Consider the following 17317-nt stretch of genomic DNA (forward strand, 5'->3'; position numbering starts at 1 on the left):
GGCCCAGCCCTGCGATGCAAATGAGCTGTGGTGCTCCTTAACACAGCTGGTAAACGGGTGTGCAGGTCTCTAGAGCTAAAGGTTTGAGTTTGCTGGCGATTTGGTAACAGACCTGCTGGGCAGTGTGATGTATCCGGCTGTCCAGAACCATCGGTCAGCACCGGGATTTGCCCCATCCCTGCTCTCCCAGACCCCCAGGACACCACCCACAGCCGGCCAAGCAGAGCGAGCAGCAGCCAGGGCTGCAGGGCTCTCCGGGCACGGCCAGCCCGCGGCAGACACCGCAGACACCGCGCGGCTGGCAGAGCTCTCCTCACCAGGGAGGCTACAACCCTGCTGTCTCCCACCTCTTCCAGGCCTCCCTTCCAAGCTCGCCGTATCGTATCTGCCAGCCCCGGCACCCTCTGCAGCCCTGCGCCGTCCGCATTCGCCTGTGCAAGAGGCAGGTGCCAAGGGCTCGAGTCACCAGGCTGATGTCCCCATCAGCCTGGAGGGTCCCTGCGAGCTGGGGACACGGGGAGGAAGCACGGTGTCCCTGTGTGCGGGCTGCTGCTTGGGATCCAGCTCCAACCCGCCTGCAGAAGGACTGGCACGCTCCGGGAGGAGGAAGGCATCTTAGGAACAGCTCTTCTTCCTCTGCAGGCTGACCTAGAGGAATTGCCGAAACAGGCTTTTCTCTGGGTGTTTGCAAGGGCTCTGCTCACAAAAGGACAGGCCCAGGGAAAGAGGAGTGAGGGGCTCGTCCTATTAACACAAACAAGGGGCAGGAGGCAAGGGCTGCCTGATTGGGAGCTGTCAGCAGTTTCTAGTTGCAAAGATTAAGGCAGCGACTCCCACGGTATGGGCTCTCTAAGAAAGAAGGACAAGGGAGGGAAAAAACACCCTTAATTCTAGATTCTCTCATTTCTTAGACCCCTCGTTACCAATTGCTTTGAGATGCGGCCATGGATGTCAGCAGGCACCTCGTTCGCCTTCACACGCGCTGCAGAACAGCCCTAGAACAGGAAAACCGGCCCTGTCCCAGTGACCTCGGTGATTGACTCCTCTCTTCTCTATTGCTCTTTATCAGGAATAGAGAAAGAGTAAATGGAGCATGCACTGAAAAAAAGAACAAAAGTCAACAGAAAGACTGAGCTAAGTTACAAAATAGCACATCTCCAAGACCTTGATTCTCTTCTCAAATGTGCTTCAAATTGGGTAATGTGTTAAAAGATTGCTGGTGTAGAAAGGGTAGAATAGATAGACAAAATGCAATCACAAGTGCCTCATTTCTCTTGGAAGCTCTATTAATGGTCAAGAAGCCCTTTTGCACATAGATAAGCCCAAGGCAAAGGGCAGCGGTAAGGAAGAGAGAAGGAAATGCCCTCCAGGGTCGATGCCTTCCCGTTCCACTGCAGCTTGTCCCAGGCCTTCTCCAGGCTTCCCCGCACCACGTACACAGCAACGCTGACCTGTAATTAATCATAACGCCAAGTCAGCCCTGAACTTTTTCCATGTTATTGTCTTTAATTTATTTCGGTAATATTGCTAGGCTCATGACTTAATTTTTCTCCATGCAACTGTAAAGGAGAAAGCTCTGGAAATAATTGCACAGCCATGTAAGACAGGAAATCATTTCACACGTCAGGTCCCACAGCCCACTTTGATCTGGGGCCGCTCACGTCAACGACCACAAATCAATAGGCTGTGGTATCGGTACCACCAGTGGGCGACAGGAATCCTGCCCCTGTTCCAGGCGGCGAAACACGGCCCTTCTCGCTGGCTGCGCTGGAGGGTGCCAGCGGGCACCAGGGGGATTCATCCTGTCACACAAACCCACCCTGTGCAGAGCTCGACAGCAGCGCCGGGAACGCCAACACCCAGGAGCAGTTTCCTTAAGCGGCTTCAGCAGACCTGGGCTCAGCTCTCAGCTTTAGCAGCCTCTGCCTTGGGATGGCCTGGCTCAAAACGTGACACAGCCCAGTCTGACTAGATCTAGTTCGGAGCTCCGGACTAGCACCCTCCGCGACGCTGCTTTCTCCCTCCGAGCTCTTCCAGCCAATGCTTGTTAAGCCTCATCACAAACTGTAAAGCTCAACCCAGAGCTCCCGTCACCGCCTCAAGCGCGCCACCCAAGCGTTGTTATTGTCTTCTGCACGACTCAAACCATTTAATCTCAGTACCTCATTTCTTCTAAGGGAATGTTTCTCCTCCGTTTCTCAGCTCTGGGAACACGCCTATGGCAGCTGCAGGTACAGCGCCCGGCACCGCAGGTCCTGCCTGCACACGGGGCTCTGCCCGCGATGGCGACCCAGCGCTCCCCCTGCTCCGAGCCCGAACGAGCCGACACAACAGCCACCTCCCCCAGGAGCTGCACCAGCTCAGAGCCATTCCCAAGTGACTTTCACAGGAGATGCAGCTTCTGAAGGATAATGACAGCACACGTGCTGCTGCGGCACGCGGAGCTGACCGCAGAGCTTATCGCCTTCCCCTCAGCTTATTACACCTCGGCAGCTTTGTATCTGGGGAAAAAGGAGCACAGAAACCATTTCGCTCTGCTCTCTAGCAGGGCCTGGCACAGCTTTGAAAGCAAGAAGCTCAGACGGTTTCCTCCGGGTCAGGCGGCTGCGTTATCTCCCCGAGAGGTCTGTGCAGGAGCCCCGCACACATCTCGACAGCACCGACACCAGCCCATTCAGTTTGGCTTTTTGCAGGGACAACACGGTGCCTCTGAAATATTTCCAATTACCAGCAAAGAGTTCAGGCAGCTCCTCAACACCCCATGCGGGTACGATCCAGGGAGCCGCACAGATGCTCCTCATACACCCCAGGAGAGGAGCCAGCACCCCCTCTGTCAAGGAGCCCGACTTTACCCCTCGACCGCTTCTGATTTCTCCACGTGCCACGGCCCAGTTCTGGGGAGGTACAGGCACAGGGAGGCTCTTTGTCCTGGGGGCAGAGCTGTGGCGCAGCGGTTCGGCCCAGGGCGCTGAGCAGGGGTCAGGAGCAGAACGGGGGTCCCTGTGTCACCGCAGGGAGCGGAGCCTGGGCTGTCGCATCCCGCGCGGCAGAGCCGTGTTCGCTCGGGCGGAAGAGATGCAGCTCCCTCCACACACCAAAACCAGCTCTGTTGCCAGTTCCTTCCAGTATGTAACACAAAGAGATGTCAGCTCCCAGTGACAATGAAATTACAGTTTAGGGGAGCCCTGAACGTGTCAGGAAACAAAGCCCTGACCCTCCAGGCTGTCTCCAGAGCTCTGCAGATTGCTCAGGCACCATTGTTAGAGGTTTTGTTTCTTCTTGTGTACGTGGGAAGAAAGAATCATCCTCAGCCACCAGCAAACACAGACGTGGTGGAAACAGCCTGCAAAATTAATGGAAATGGCTCCTTTCCTCTGCAAGGGGCCTCTAGCAAACGGCTGGAAACTCGGAGCCTCCTGCCTCCTCCAGCCAGAGCCGCAACCTGCACCCGTCGGCGAGCAGAGACTGAGGTGACCCCTGCCACCCCGCGTCCTGACCGCAGGTCCCGCGGGACACGGCGCACACCCCAGAGGAGAAAAGGCGAGAAATGCAACTGCTGGCAGCCGGGCCAAGTGCCATTCCCAGGAAGCCATCGGGCCCAGCGAGCGGGGGACAAAGGACTGAACTCCGCTGGCATGACAGCTCAGCCCCGTTCAGCCCTCAGTGGGGGCGAACCCCCGTTGCCAGCTCAAGCCCAGGGTGCCTGCCTTTCCTCTTCTAGTTCAAACACAGGACAGACTTTTTCTTTCTTCCTCTAGTGCAGATCAATCTACGGAAACGAGCTCAAAGACAGGATCGCTTCGTTTTCCTGTGCTTTAAGGATGCAATAGAAGGCAACTGACGGCATCCTGGAGCCTCAGGCGAACTCCCTGCAGAGCAAACACCAACATGCTGTAAAGCAGCTTATAGGGTTTGAGAAGAGGACCCCTCTTGGGCTGGAGGAGAGTGGGGCACCAGCGGGGCAGGGGAACGGGACGGGCGGCCCCGCTGCCCCGTGCCAGCAGGACAGACAGCTGTGGCGCCGGCGCCTCCCGGCAGCCAGGAGCACGCACACCGAGTTTCTCATTAACATTCCCCAAGAAACTGCTTTGGAAAGAAAGAAGAAAAAAAAAAAATCACAACTGCAAAAATCCTGACTGAACCATTTCATTCTCGTTTTATACTACAATAGGGGGAACGCAAACAATAGTTGAAAGGAAACACTCCGATTGTCATGAAGCAAAGTGCCACGTTCATTTTTCAGCAAATGCGGATGAACCCTATTAAAAAATAAAAAAAGAATCCATTTCCTCACTTCATTATCTTCCCCCCCCAGAAGAACCGTCCCCTCGGGAAGCTCAGCGCCAGCTCCATTGCCAGCTCCATTGCCAGCTCCATTGCCAGCCCTGCCCCACGTGTGGCTCCAGAGCCACGCCGGCTGCTCCCCTCCCGCCTTCCAGTCCAGACAAGAGAGATTTGGGGAGGAACGGCACAGAGAAGGGCGGGTGACCCAGAGGGCCGTGCCAGGCCATGCTCCCTCGGCCCAGCAGCACCAGGCGGCCATCTCCCCCGACCAGGCCTGGCCATGGCAGCACGGCCGGGCTGGCCACGGCGGCCACCGGTGCAGCCCTCACTGCCTCCACAGGGCCAAAGGAAGGGAAAACGAAGAACATTCTGGCCCTTCCTGCCGTGGCACCCGCCTGGGGCCGCCCCTCGCGGGGTGACAGGGCCGGGTGACAGGGTGCGGTGGCACCGTTTGAGGGGTTCACGGGCCATGCTGGCTTGCACCGTTACCGTGGCAACACCGGTTGGTACAGCGTGTGAAACACTCCATTCGCTTATTGATTGAGCCGCCGTCAAATTCAATCACAAGTGAAAATGGATTTTTTAATGCGACTATTAGCTGCTTTTGAAAGGCAAATTGAGTTCAGTTATACCGAGTCAGCCATCAAAAAACAATTTGCCGTCAGCCCGCCGGTCCGGTGAGGCACCGGGCCCAGGGAGCGCCGGGGGGAGAGGCCGCCCGCCCCGCCTGGGGAGACCCGCGCCGGGAACGGAGGGAAACGCGGAAATAAGGCATTTTCCAGCTCAATAACTCACTGGACAAGGAGGATGAGGCGCCAAACTGGGGTCTGAGGAGCTGGCACCCACGCTGCCCCACGGCTCTGCAACACAGCAGAGCTGGAAAACCACCACCGGTCCCGGGGGTTCAAAGACGGCAATATGAACGATGGGGTTCACCACAAGAAACTCAAGTTCACTTCAGGGTGAGCAAGACGGAGGGTCCCCCTGAACATCAGGTGTGGGAGAGAAGCCAAGACAAGGACACACAGCCCAAGAGACCACAAGAGGCTCCCCAAGACGAGCCAGGCGAAGGCAAGGCAGCGCGGCCCAGCCCCACGCCGCCCATGGCCAAGCACAGCTCACTGCCTTCTGGCAGCTGGAAAATAACATTTCTCCCTCGCTCATTAGGGAAGCAGATTCTCATTACTATGTTAAGTGAGGATCAATATTGCAGCCAAGCCTGAAATCAGCCCTGTCTGAAGAGGTGCTGAGCGCACCAGCTTCTCCAGTTTGGGGCTGAGCACCTTCTCTGGGGTGTCGATCCTGGATGGCTTCACAGGGACAAGAAGCGGTAATGGAGGAAGGTGGTGGGACAGTACGGAGCAGCTTCAAGTTTGGACAACACTGTGCTCAGATGTGGCTGGATTTGCCTGCATACAAATACAGATAAGTAAAAAACTCCGTATGTAAAAAGCACTTAGAAATATACACCTTTTTTCCCTACAGAGCTCAAGGACTATAATCCAGTCCATTTATTATAAACTCAGGTTTTCAGAAGCCCTGAGAACCTACAAAAGCTGTCCTCAAATAAATACATACAAATCCAGGCTCACTTTGGCGTGCTGGCCTTTCCACTTGTCCTCTCGCTGCCACGAGCAAACTTAGAGCATTATTAAACACTTGCAAAGGCAGCCCAGGAATTTCTGCAGTGGCACAATCCAAAGAGATCTGCTTTCAAAGAGCCTGCGCTTCCGCAAGGCGCGCAGCCCCAGCTAATGAGAGCTTAACCACATGTTTGTGGCGGATGAAATAGTATCATTTTGCAATTATTATCATTCAAACATTATTTATTTAACCTGCAGCCACATTACATTGACTGCAGAATTGCTGTCATTTTTACTTTAGACAGCTCTCTTATTGAGCCGAGCTTGAGGAATTGTGCTTGGTGTTCCCAGCACGGGAAACGCTTTGTTCTGCACACTCACCCTCTCCCCAGCCAGACCCAAGTACGTGCTGCTGACATCCCCAAACACCACTTACAGGCCTTGCCACATCTTCCTCTACTGGTCACATTTGGGGAATTAATCCATTCTTACCATCAATACAAAGCACCATGCACCAAAGAGCGGCAGATGCCGAAGGGCTTGGTGGGCCTTCTACCCCTTTGCGCCCGTGCACCCCAGAACGTCAAAACGCAGAGCTAAGCGCCCACGTTGTGCTGGACCCTCCTCCAAGGGAGGCGGCAGAGGCAGCGCAGCGGGTACCGACCCCTCCCTGCCCATTGCAAACTAAGTACAAGGAGGGCATTTCCCAGCATCTGAATGTCAGCAGGGTATGAAAACCTGCCCTCGATCTTCTAGGTCCCTTCCCTGAAGCCCAGTGAGATGTATTCACACAACAGGAAACCCAACATTCTCCTGAGCCTTTTTCTTTTTTCCTCTCTTTTAATTTTCTCCCAATGTAAAGGATGAAGTCATCTCTCCTCCGGTGATGAAACATCTGCCTGGAGAAGCTTGCAGTGCAATGCAACATATTTTGATCACTGCTACATCTAATTACAGAGAAGAGAAAAATCACAAAGCAGGATTTGGAATTTTATTTTCAAAAAAAACCACAAGGCATCTGAAAAATAATAGAAAAGCAGCAGCACTGACAATCAGACCGGAGGCAGCTTTCCCATCAGCCTTGAAAAACAGCACCCGAATACAGAGCCACTTGGAAATAGGGAGATTCCAAAGAGCAGGACCAGGGAAAGATGAATTACCCATGCCAAGGTCTCGTGCACCTCAGTTCAGAACCTCGGTATCCTCAAAGCCAAAGATCACTCGAGCCAGGACCCGGTAATGAGCCTGCACGTCCCCCCTTTTGGGTTCACCAGCGTTTACTCAAGGTCAGGTTCCCGCAGACCCCTCACACCTACTCCAGTGCACAAGGAGGGAGGGCGATGGGAAGAGTGCCCACGAGAACAACATCAAGCCTTAGCGACTGACTCACGTGCATGAGTTTCAAGACCAACCGAACCCTTGATCCCCAGGAGCCAGCGGGAGCAAAGGCTTGCCCAGCACACCGAGTGGCGTCGGCCGGCCCTGCACAGAGGCGCTGATGCTGCAGCTCCAGAAGAAAGTCCAGATTGTCATAGGGAGGGTCTGGGAGCAGGGGGATACAGCTGAGAGCTGGCAGCGGCAGAGCTGCGTGGTGGCCTCGGCTCCGCTGCCAGCGGGAGAGGCCTCAAAGGCACGGCAGGCAGCGCCACCCACGGCCCCTCCGCGCCCAGGAGGGGCTGATTGCCTCCCTTGTTTGCCGCTTGGAAAACTCACTGGGAGGCACTAGTGGGGCGCAGGCTCCAGCCGCTCTGTTCACTGCGGGAAATCGAGATTCTACAAGTTCAGAATAAAGCCCCAATCACAATTGTTGCTATTTCCCTGTCTTGCTCTTCAAGCTCCGAGGGAGCCCGTGGCCAGCCAGAAACAAACACCGCGCTCACCAGAGCCCATGCGGCGCAGAACAGCGCAGACCCGGCTGCTGCGCGGGACACGGTGACAGGCAGCGCGGGACATGGTGACGTGTCCTTCAGAGCGGCTCCCAGCCCGGCAGCACAGCCAGCAGAAGGCGACCTTCCTTCCACCCTCTCCTCACTGAATTTCAAGGGAAAGGTTGATTTCTTTCTAGAAGTTTCAAGTTTCCAGGAGAGGAAAACAAAACACTGACGGTGATGAATAGAGCTTGGCAGCTCTTTGGGACAGGTACAGCACTTAAAGCCACGGGAAACTGGCCCGAAACCTTCAGATGCTGCAGGGAAACAAAGAGTTGATGGGAAAGATGCCCGCAGACAGGTGGGGGTTCACAGGTATTTGTCACCAGCATTGTGCTGGCAAACCGGCCCCCATCCATATTGCCAGCAAGCTCTCTTCTACAAAACAACTGCTCAAGGGATCGTATTCACCACTTCTTATCCTGCTCGGGTGTGGAGACACAAGTGAGCAGCAGGTGCCTGTCTCGAGCAAACAACACGCACCAATTTAATCCAAGTCCTTCTGCACGTGAAGTTTGGGCTGAAATAGCAGGAGCAGCCAGACCGCATCACCACCGAGAGACAAAAATGGATACGCAGAGAAATCAGGCCCGCCATAGGTGTTCCGGGCTGCTCCTAAAAGATCACGTCCCTCTGTGTTGCAAGTTGCCACCAAGTTCTGTCTGTCGGGGAGAGAGAAACACGACCCGGGGGCTCTCCAAGGTGGAGTTGGTGCTCCCAGCTCTCCCCCTGGGCACGTGCATCGCCGTGGGGTGGGCACACGAAGGCACCTCTGCACAGCACCACGTGCGTTCCTCCAGCAGCCCAGAGCCGGCGCCGACACGGTCAAACGCAAGAAGTAAGCTCACCCAGGGCTAACGGGAGGATTAGTCTGTGTTTGCAGGGGAAGAGAGGAATGCTGGAAAACCAGCACGGCTGCAGAGGGCGGAGGACACGGATGGCGCGGGACTCACTGGGTTCGGTCGCCAGTTCTGCCCTGAGCCGCTCAGCACCTGCTCTGCTCTCCGCGTGCCCCTGTCCACCTCCCGGCCAGTGCCGGTTCTTCCGAGCACAACCAACACCCACGTGCAGGTACGCAGGGTCAGAGGGAGGACCGGCTGTCCCAGCGCTTAGCAGCACAGCCCTGAGAGACAGAGCGTTCTTCTCAGCTGTCTGCCGTCCTGCAGGACACAGGAGAGCGTTCCCAAGCTGCTCTGCCAGTCTATTTGGAGCATCAATGTTTGCCTAAGCAAACAGCTCAGAAAGCTCCACAAATAGCAGGAGGGTTGGCTAATTGGAAAGAAGTCTGAGAACCACAGAGAACAACACACGCAGGCGGCACCGAAGGCAGCAAAGGGGATGGCTGAAGGGGTCTGGACACCCCAAGGGCACGTGTGCCCTCCAGAAATTGTTATTCTTGGTCCCAGTGCCTCTGTCAACAACACTTTCTGCATATGCAAATAGGACCATACTCCTGCAATTACATGGCAATCAGAGGCAAATTACATTCTTGCTGTTTACTTTCAGTGTCCTTAATTAATCCGGTTATTAGGCGATTAATGAAGCTTGTTTGGTGAAAAACTCATAGCATTTACAGCAAGAGTTCACACATGCACCCGGCTGGCATCTGGCTCTGCAGAACCAGCACGCTGGGCTGGACGCAACACGTCCAAGCCCAGTCCCCGGGCCCAGCAGAGCCGCGGTGGCACCACGACCTGCCCCAGCGCTCGGCCTTCCAGCCAGGCCCGCTGCCCCACAGCGGCTCGGTGCTTCTCCTCCAGCAAGCCAGCCGACCTCAGCCGCCGCACGCGCGGCCGCGCTGCCGGGACCCCGGCGGCCACACAGCCCCTGTGCAGGGAGGCAGGAGCCCACCCAGCGGGCGGCTCCTCGCCAGCGGCAGCAGAGACCCCTCCAGCAGCTCCTGCCCGCGCCAAAGCTGCCCGAGCACGGTCCCCGCTCCACCAGCTCCCCGGGCACCCCACCCTCCCCAAGGGTCACCCCAGCTCCTGTTTGGTTAAGCTGCCGATAATTAAGTGGCATGTTCATCTAATGATCAAACTGCTGCACCAGGAGCATGAAAGACTGAGGAGAACTAATTAAGAACCTCATTTGCATACTCCAGCGTTTCCGGTGCATGTATGGGGTTCCCATAGCAACCGGTACAAAGGCTGATGATGGTGTGTGGGTTTTATTGGGTTTTAAGTGCTGCTCCTTCCCTTTGTTATCCCCAGCAGATAACAAAGGCTCCCAGGGAAGGTGCTGTGACACCCCGCACAGCAAGGGGAACGCGAACGTGCTGCAAACGCAGCGGGGACTGATCCTGCTCATCATGCCGTTCAGTTCAGACAGCAGGAGAGCGGGTATTTTGGGACTCAATGCACAGCCTGAGGACACACTGAACATAAATCCCTGACCTGATACTGCTCTATCAAAGAGACTTTCACGAGCCGCTTTGGCTCCAGCTCCAGCAGGAGAGCCAGCTCCCAAGAGAAGCATTGCAGGGGACCGCGGCACATTCCCCAGCATCCAGCGCCCGCACTAGGGGAGGCTGCAGGGACCCCCGGTTCCCACCGCGGTCAGGGTGGGACTGGGCGAGGGCCCCTGCAGCCTGCACCCCAGCATGGGCAAGGACAAGACCGGGCACGTGCCGGTGAGGACGTCAGCTCCACCACAGCGGGTCCCCAGCACCGCAGCGCAGCCCAGTCCCTGCTCTCTTCATCATGTCACTTCTCCTAAGCACTGAGATTTTTTTTCTGCTTCGTATTTCTGGCAAGAAACCTTTGCATTTAGATAAGGAATAAAGCCTGGGATCAGATCTGAACTCCACAGCAGAGAAGATCAACGTTTTAATGAATTAAATATATTCTAAACTAAATGTAACCTCTTAGTGCTCAAAAATTTGAGCGAGAATAACTTAAAGAAAAAGCCAACAATCCAACCCATTTCAGCTCTCTCTGGCTGTGAACTGGCCACAAGCCAATCAATTATCTTGAATTTATTCGTTATTCAACTTCCCTCCGACAGCCAATTTCCAGGCTGTGAATTGGAGGCGAGTGGCTCCTCCTGCGATGGCCACGCTCTCCCTGCACCCCGTTTGCAGGGAGGCAGATGTGCTGGGCTGCCCACGAGCAACGCTTGGCCCGGGGCCACGCACAGTGTGACACCACTGTGTGACACCACCGTGTGACATGGCTGGAGAACGCAGGACCCGCTGGCTGGCACAGTTGGCGTTACACAGCACCGGGGGACCTGGAAGGACATGGGTTATGTGACATCCAGCAGCATTTCTAGATGCAAACACAGCCCAGACTCCCAGGGGCATACCCCAAAGGCTGCGCAGTCCTGCCAGCCCTGGGAAGGTCCATTTAATTCCTCCCCATTAATTATTGTGCAGGGAGGACATTCAGCAGGAGCCACGCAGCCCTGCAGCAGCAAAGCGGGGTTTGTCACGCAGACCAGGTGCCTGCAACTGAAACACAGAGACGCGGCGTGCACGCAGGTGTTTGCTGAGCCGGGCGGGGGGTCTGGGGCGCAGGGGGGGGTCTGGGGCTCCCCCTCTCCCGGGGTGCAGGAAGGAGAGCGGTGGAGAGCGCAGCGGGTGCTTCACGCAGCCCTCGCACGGCTGAACCACGAGCAGGCAGGACCAGGCTTGGGAACACCCGAAACTCTGACACCCCCACACTGCCCTGTGCTGTCACCCACCCCAGCACAGAACCGGCCCCCCATCTGGCCCCAGCCCCCCCAGCATCCTGCACAGATCTCCTCAGCCTTCGGGCTGGAAGAAATCCCCCTTGCCCATCCAAAGCCTTCTCCTCCCCAACATTGTTTTCATTTCCCCCTCCCCCACCTTTTTTATTCTCAATAAAAACATAATTACAGGCTTTTAAAAAAAGCAAATTATAGTGACATACTTTAATTATCCCCAAGCAATGGAGGACTAAATTACACAGTCAGGGAATCGGAGGTTACCTAAAAATAAAAGCAAGAAGCTTCATTAAATGCTAATTGCAGCTTTCGCCGCTGAAGTGAGATTTCAACACAATCTGCCATTGACTCGCTCGGCCATCCAAGAGAACATCGGCGCTGGGGACAGGCCCTGGCACACGCGTCCCCATCCTGCTGAGCTCCAGCGCTGGGACGGCCATGCCGAGGAAAGCCAGGCAGGTCTGACCCAGCCACGGGCCAGGGGTGCTGCCACGTCCCCGACGGTGCCGCCGCCCCACACCGCCCGCAAGCGCCACGTGCCTCCTCGGCATCGCCGACAGCTCCGCATCCTCCTGCCAGCTTCCCACAGCCCGGGAAAATCAGCCTCAAGGTCCTGATGCTCCAGGCCAAAGGCTCTGGCTGGCAGAGGGTCGGTTCTCATTGGGATAAACGCTCCCTAGCACAGAAATGAGCTCGACTTGCTGCAGGGCAGGTTCCCCACGCTGTGACCCGCAGCATCACTGTGACCCGCAGCATCGTCACAGGCTCCATGCCTCTTGCCCCAAGTGCAGGTGGCACCTTGTTGAAGCAGCCCCGGGACTCTGCCCACACAGAGGAGCTGGATGGACACCTGTCTCAGGTCAAGGAACCTCTTCCCACTCCCTTCCTCCACGTTTACTCGCTAAGGAGCTTTGCCATGGTTTCGATCTCCATTCCCAGGTGCTGGGGGAGCAATTTCCAGTGCTACAGAGAAGGTGGCAGGCAGACGAGAAATTCACAGGGAAATTATTTTGTTTTCCCATCTCCTATCGAGCTGACCTAATTGTGTCACTGAAGTCTGTAATTTGCCTCTCCCAGCAGAGTGTTAATGACGGGCTCAGCGCTGCTGCCGCCGGCTTGGGGCTGGGGAGCGGAGCCTGTGCCAGCCCCCCACTGTGGGACCCCCAAAACGCCCGCTTGGGGCTGGGGAGCAGAGCCTGTGCCAGCCCCCCACTGTGGGACCCCCAAAACGCCCGCTTGGGGCTGGGGAGCAGAGCCTGTGCCAGCCCCCCACTGTGGGACCCCCAAAACGCCCGCTTGGGGCTGGGGAGCGGAGCTGGGGACAGGAACAGCAGCCACGGGCAGGAGAAGCTCAAGGAGGGGAGATGCAGGCGATGGGGAGGGACGGCACCAGCCCTGCTTTCTCCCCCCACACTTCTCAGATTCCCAGAAGCAGTGAAAAAACACACAGGCCAGCCTCTTGGGGAATTCAGGCAATTAATGCTGTTTAAATTCCACAACTCTTCACAGAAATGGGGGGAAAAAAATCAGACAAGTGCTCCTGAGCTGTACGAGAGGAGGAGAAACAACAGCACCGATCTCAGGATGAGCACCTTATTTTAAAAAAAAAAAATACACAAAGTAAAATGTCTAGGAACCCCCTCAGCAGATCACAGAGAGCCTGCTCTGCTCAGGCCCTCAAGAACAGCGAGCAGAGCAGAAACAGGATGCTAACACAGCCAGCGCGCCCCCCAGCCTGCCCAGCGCCCGCCCGGTTCGCAGCCAGCTCAGCTGCCTGCAGACCGCTGCCTTTTCATTAGCTTCCGTAATCAAATCAGCGTCTAGAATTAAACAGCGCTGTATCATGAAGTGCCGTATAAAATTAACCAGCCGTGCTGGGAGGTCACCGCGGCTGCCGCAGAAACGCGCCCAGCACCGCGGGGACACGGGGCCGCTGAGCGGGGCCAGGTCGCCGTTTGGCTCTTAAAAAACGGGGCCAATTAAGATTCTGTTTTGAGACCAGTGAGGCTGGGTTTGTGCAAATATTTTGCATATCCGTTTAAGAGCATCTTTATATCATTTAAGCCAAAGTCTGTAAGGAATAAGGCTGAATCACTGTAAAGCACACTTACACCAAAATAAGTACCCACATGAGGACTCTTTTGATTTAACACTCCACCAGATCCACCAAGAAATCAGGGTAGCTATTGTGTTTAAATAGGGCCTGACGCAGGAGAGGAACATGAATCTACTTGAGAGCACATCCGAGGTTTAGCCAAGTGACTTCCTCCCCCAGGAAGCCCCAAAAGCCCCTTGTGACGAGCCGACCCCGCCAGCCAGAGCAGCAGCTTCAGGAGCTGCTCTGCAGTGCCGGCTGCCTGCGAGCTCTGACAAGAAATAACGTGTTAAAGCTCACATACAAAAAAACCAAAACCAGCATTCCAGTCAGCGCAGGAGACGTTTTCAAGCTGGCGCGGGGCTGGGAGCGCCCTGCACACAGGCACCGCCAGGGAGGGGACGCGGTAATTGAGGTGGAATCAACCCTTCCATCTCTATCAGGTGGAGTCTGGGGTGAAAAGCTGCCTGGGAAGACAGCAGAACACTATCTCAGAGCCCGAAACAGCACCAGAGCCATCAGCTCGGGTTTGCCGGGAGCCCTCTGAACCAGGCGGCACTTCACACCTGATCAGACAGTGATGGATGCGCTGGGAACCGAGCGGGTTTTTCTCCTGAGAAGCTCCTTTGACAAGAATGATCTTATCAAAGTTTCAAGCTTTTCATTAGATTTCTTTTCTTCTCGTTTTAACTCCCGCCTTCGAGCCCGTCTCCGTCCTCTCCGTACTGCACAGCAGCCGCGCTTCCCCAGCGCCAACGGGGGCCGAGCTCCAAACCTCCCCTGCGCAGCAGCAAACACCCCAAACCCCTCCAGACAGCAGCCAGCACCCCAAAGCAGCTGCAAGCACCCCAAGCCTCCCCTGAGCAGCAGTAAACTCCCCGAACCTCCCCTGAGCAGCAGCAAATGCCCCAAACCTGCAAACACCCCAAACCCGCAGCGCACCCCCGGGCCCTGCACAGCACGCACCTCCAGCCGCTCCATCCCAGCACAGGGCCGAACCAGGACAAACCACCACCCCCGCAGGAAGGGCAGAGCTGCCTTTATTAGCTGGGAACTCGCTAATTAGCCCAGGCTGGTCCTGATGGGGACGATGGGGGGTGGAGCTGGCCCTGCCGCTGGAGGAGGGTGGGGAAAACCCCGCAAAATCCCGGAAAATCCTGGAAAATCCCGGAAAACCCCTCCTCCCTGGCCCTGCATCGCCAGGCTCAGCCCGCACCCTGCGGAGAGCAAAGGAGGAACCAGCCTTTTCTGCCCCAAACGCTGCCCCAGCCCGAGCGCTGGGGGATGCTGAGCCCTCGTCTCCCCGTCCCATCCCCAGGGCCACCCAAAACCTCCCCGGGTCACCCCGGGACCAACAGGCACCAAGAGACGGCAAACGCTGAGTGCAAAACCATGGTCTTTTATTAGAAATCTCCTCGTATAAAAATGATCATGCTCTACACAGTCATCGAATGATTCAGAAACATCCAGGCACTGAACTTGGTTGGTCGGTTTGTTTTTTGACTGGTCGGTACATAAAGCAGACATATTTCAATCCATATGGTCATCACATACATGAATCAACCACCTATAGAAACCAGCACTTTGAACACAGTCTAGGTTTTATTTCATTTTATTTTGTTGTCTGTTTTTTACTTCGGTTTTATGTATTTTTATTTCTTTTTCCTTTTTGCAACATCTAGAATTTGGAAGGATACGGGAGAGTGAAGAGGGACGGAGGAAGACAGGAGCAAAAGAAAACTGAGGATTAAAACAACCCAAAGAGAAAACAGAAGGTTCTGCACGACCACAAACAACCTCACAAATTCCAGAAAAGGGAAAATGGTGGGTCTTTTTTTTCTTTTTTTCCCAAGATACAGAAAAAAACCCCCAGGAGTTGCCGGAGTGCGTCCCCTCGTCCGTCCCGCGCGGCTCCCCTCCCCCGCGGAGGCGGGAGGCATGCATGGCGCGCTGGGCGGTCGGGCGGTGGTTTATTTGTAGTGTTTTATTGTTTCTTTGTGTGGTTTTTGCTGCTGTCGATCGCCATGGTCCCCGGGAGCTCAGCACAGCGGCCCCGAGTGGGTGCCCCGCTGCCCCTCTCCCCGTCCCGATGGGGACGCGTTCGGTGCCCCTGGCGCAGGGCAGCGGCAGCTCCGCGGCTCCGGCTGCGGCCGCTAAATCGCATGGTTGCTGTAGCTGACGTACGTCTGTCTGGTGGCCAGTGCTGGAAAGAGAGACAAACCCCACATGGACCATCACTGAAGTCCACCCTCTGGCGTCCCCAGGCTGGACACGGGAGGAGGCAGCACGAGGCACCAATGTCCCCTTAGGGCGGCGCAGGGGACGCCAGAGCTCCCCCTGCTCTCGGTGCCTCGCTGACAAATGAACCTTGCGCGGATTTCAGACTGGTGTTCCCAGATAACAATTAGATAGGCCATAAGAAATTAGAGCTGACAGAGCTATTTGTTAGCCGCAATGTTTCCATAGCCAATCTGCCCATATCAAAGCCCTGTGAATTATTTATTCTGTTGTTTATTTAAAGATACGTGACCTGCCGGTGACAGTAAAAAACAGCCCCTCGGTCCTGCGCTGACACCCCCGTGTCCCCCGTCCCGGTGCCATCCCCACTCCCACCCGTTCACATCAGCTCCGCATTCCCTGATGGGCAGCGGGAGCTCCGCTCTCCCGGCACCGCCGATGCTCCGCGCTCCCGCCGCCACCAGTGGGGAGGATGCTCAGCGCGGCAGAAGCATCTCTGCACAGACAAAATGGGGGCGACAGAGGGGCCCCCCACTGCCACGCTGGGGCAGAACACAGATCTGCAACAGCGGCTGCAAAAGCCACCGCCAGCACGGTGGTGAGGGGCCCGACCACGCGGCAGCGCATCATGGCGCAGGTTGGGGACGAAAGAGTGGATCGTGCAGAGAAGCCGCCTATGGAGACATCACACGCGGAGCTCCCGGCAGTGAGAGCTGCTGCACGGGGACACGGGGGTCACGCAGAGCCCCCCAGGGATGTTCAATGGCTCCAGCAGGAAGGAGAGCGAGCCGGGGATTACAAAGACATTCACAGCTTTCCATGGAAATGCTGTTTGGTCTCCCTCCCACTGACGCTGGAAAGCAGAAACTCTGCTGGTACACGCAGAACGTTTGTATTTCTCCAGGGTTTTCTGCAGATTTAGCTCAAATGGGATTTCCTGTCTCAAAGGACCTCAGCACCATTGGCTCCAACCTCTTGCAAGGCTCCAGTTTTGGGAACCCAAACACAGAACAGGCATGTGCCCGCTGTCCTGGGGTGTCCCCGCACATGATCCCCAACCCTCCGGGCAGTCACGGTACCTTGTGTTTCCAGATTCTCGCAGAGCTCTGATTTGGCCTCTCCATTGGGGCGGAAACCTCCTTTCTGAGAGAACTTGTTGGACATGGTGGCTGCTGTCACCACTGCCTTGAGGCTCCGCTTGCGCTTGGGGACGTTCTGCTCCGGGTGGAAGAGGATGATGTACACCTTGGGCATGTAGAGCATGCCCAGGGACACCGAGGCACTCAGACTCACCGAGATGGTGAGCGTCGTGGTCTGGATGTACATCTGCAAGACACAAGGGCAGAGCTGAGACCCAGCGCGGCCCTGGGGACACACAAAGGGTCAGACCCAGCGTGGCCCTGGGGGCACACAAAGGGTCAGACCCAGCGCAGCTCTGGGGACACACAAAGGGTCAGACCCAGCGCAGCTCTGGGGACACACAAAGGGTCAGACCCAGCGCGGCC

General features: G+C 56.2%; 2 protein-coding genes across 7 annotated transcripts in view; both read right to left on the minus strand.

The window, feature by feature from the left end:
- LOC110355490 (uncharacterized) overlaps positions 1 to 14684 on the minus strand; it is a 53360-nt gene extending 38676 nt beyond the window's left edge. Inside the window, exon 1 of one of the 2 annotated variants that reach the window (XM_065039119.1) lies at positions 14541 to 14684. The gene's annotated coding sequence lies outside the window, so the exon portion shown is untranslated. The remainder of the gene's footprint in view (positions 1 to 14540) is intronic. The other variant, XM_065039120.1, reaches the window with a different exon arrangement.
- A 273-nt stretch (positions 14685 to 14957) lies between these two features.
- Positions 14958 to 17317, minus strand: part of GRM4 (glutamate metabotropic receptor 4) — a 36516-nt gene continuing 34156 nt past the window's right edge. For all 5 annotated transcript variants that reach the window (XM_065039112.1, XM_065039111.1, XM_065039113.1 and 2 more), the window contains 2 exons: positions 16892 to 17138; positions 14958 to 15777 (listed from right to left, as the gene is read on the minus strand). In XM_065039112.1, coding sequence (XP_064895184.1) covers positions 15728 to 15777; positions 16892 to 17138 — 297 coding nt within the window. In that variant the 3' untranslated portion in view covers positions 14958 to 15727. The remainder of the gene's footprint in view (positions 15778 to 16891; positions 17139 to 17317) is intronic.

This window comes from Columba livia, chromosome 22, assembly GCF_036013475.1.
Source record: "Columba livia isolate bColLiv1 breed racing homer chromosome 22, bColLiv1.pat.W.v2, whole genome shotgun sequence".
Taxonomy (NCBI): domain Eukaryota; kingdom Metazoa; phylum Chordata; class Aves; order Columbiformes; family Columbidae; genus Columba; species Columba livia.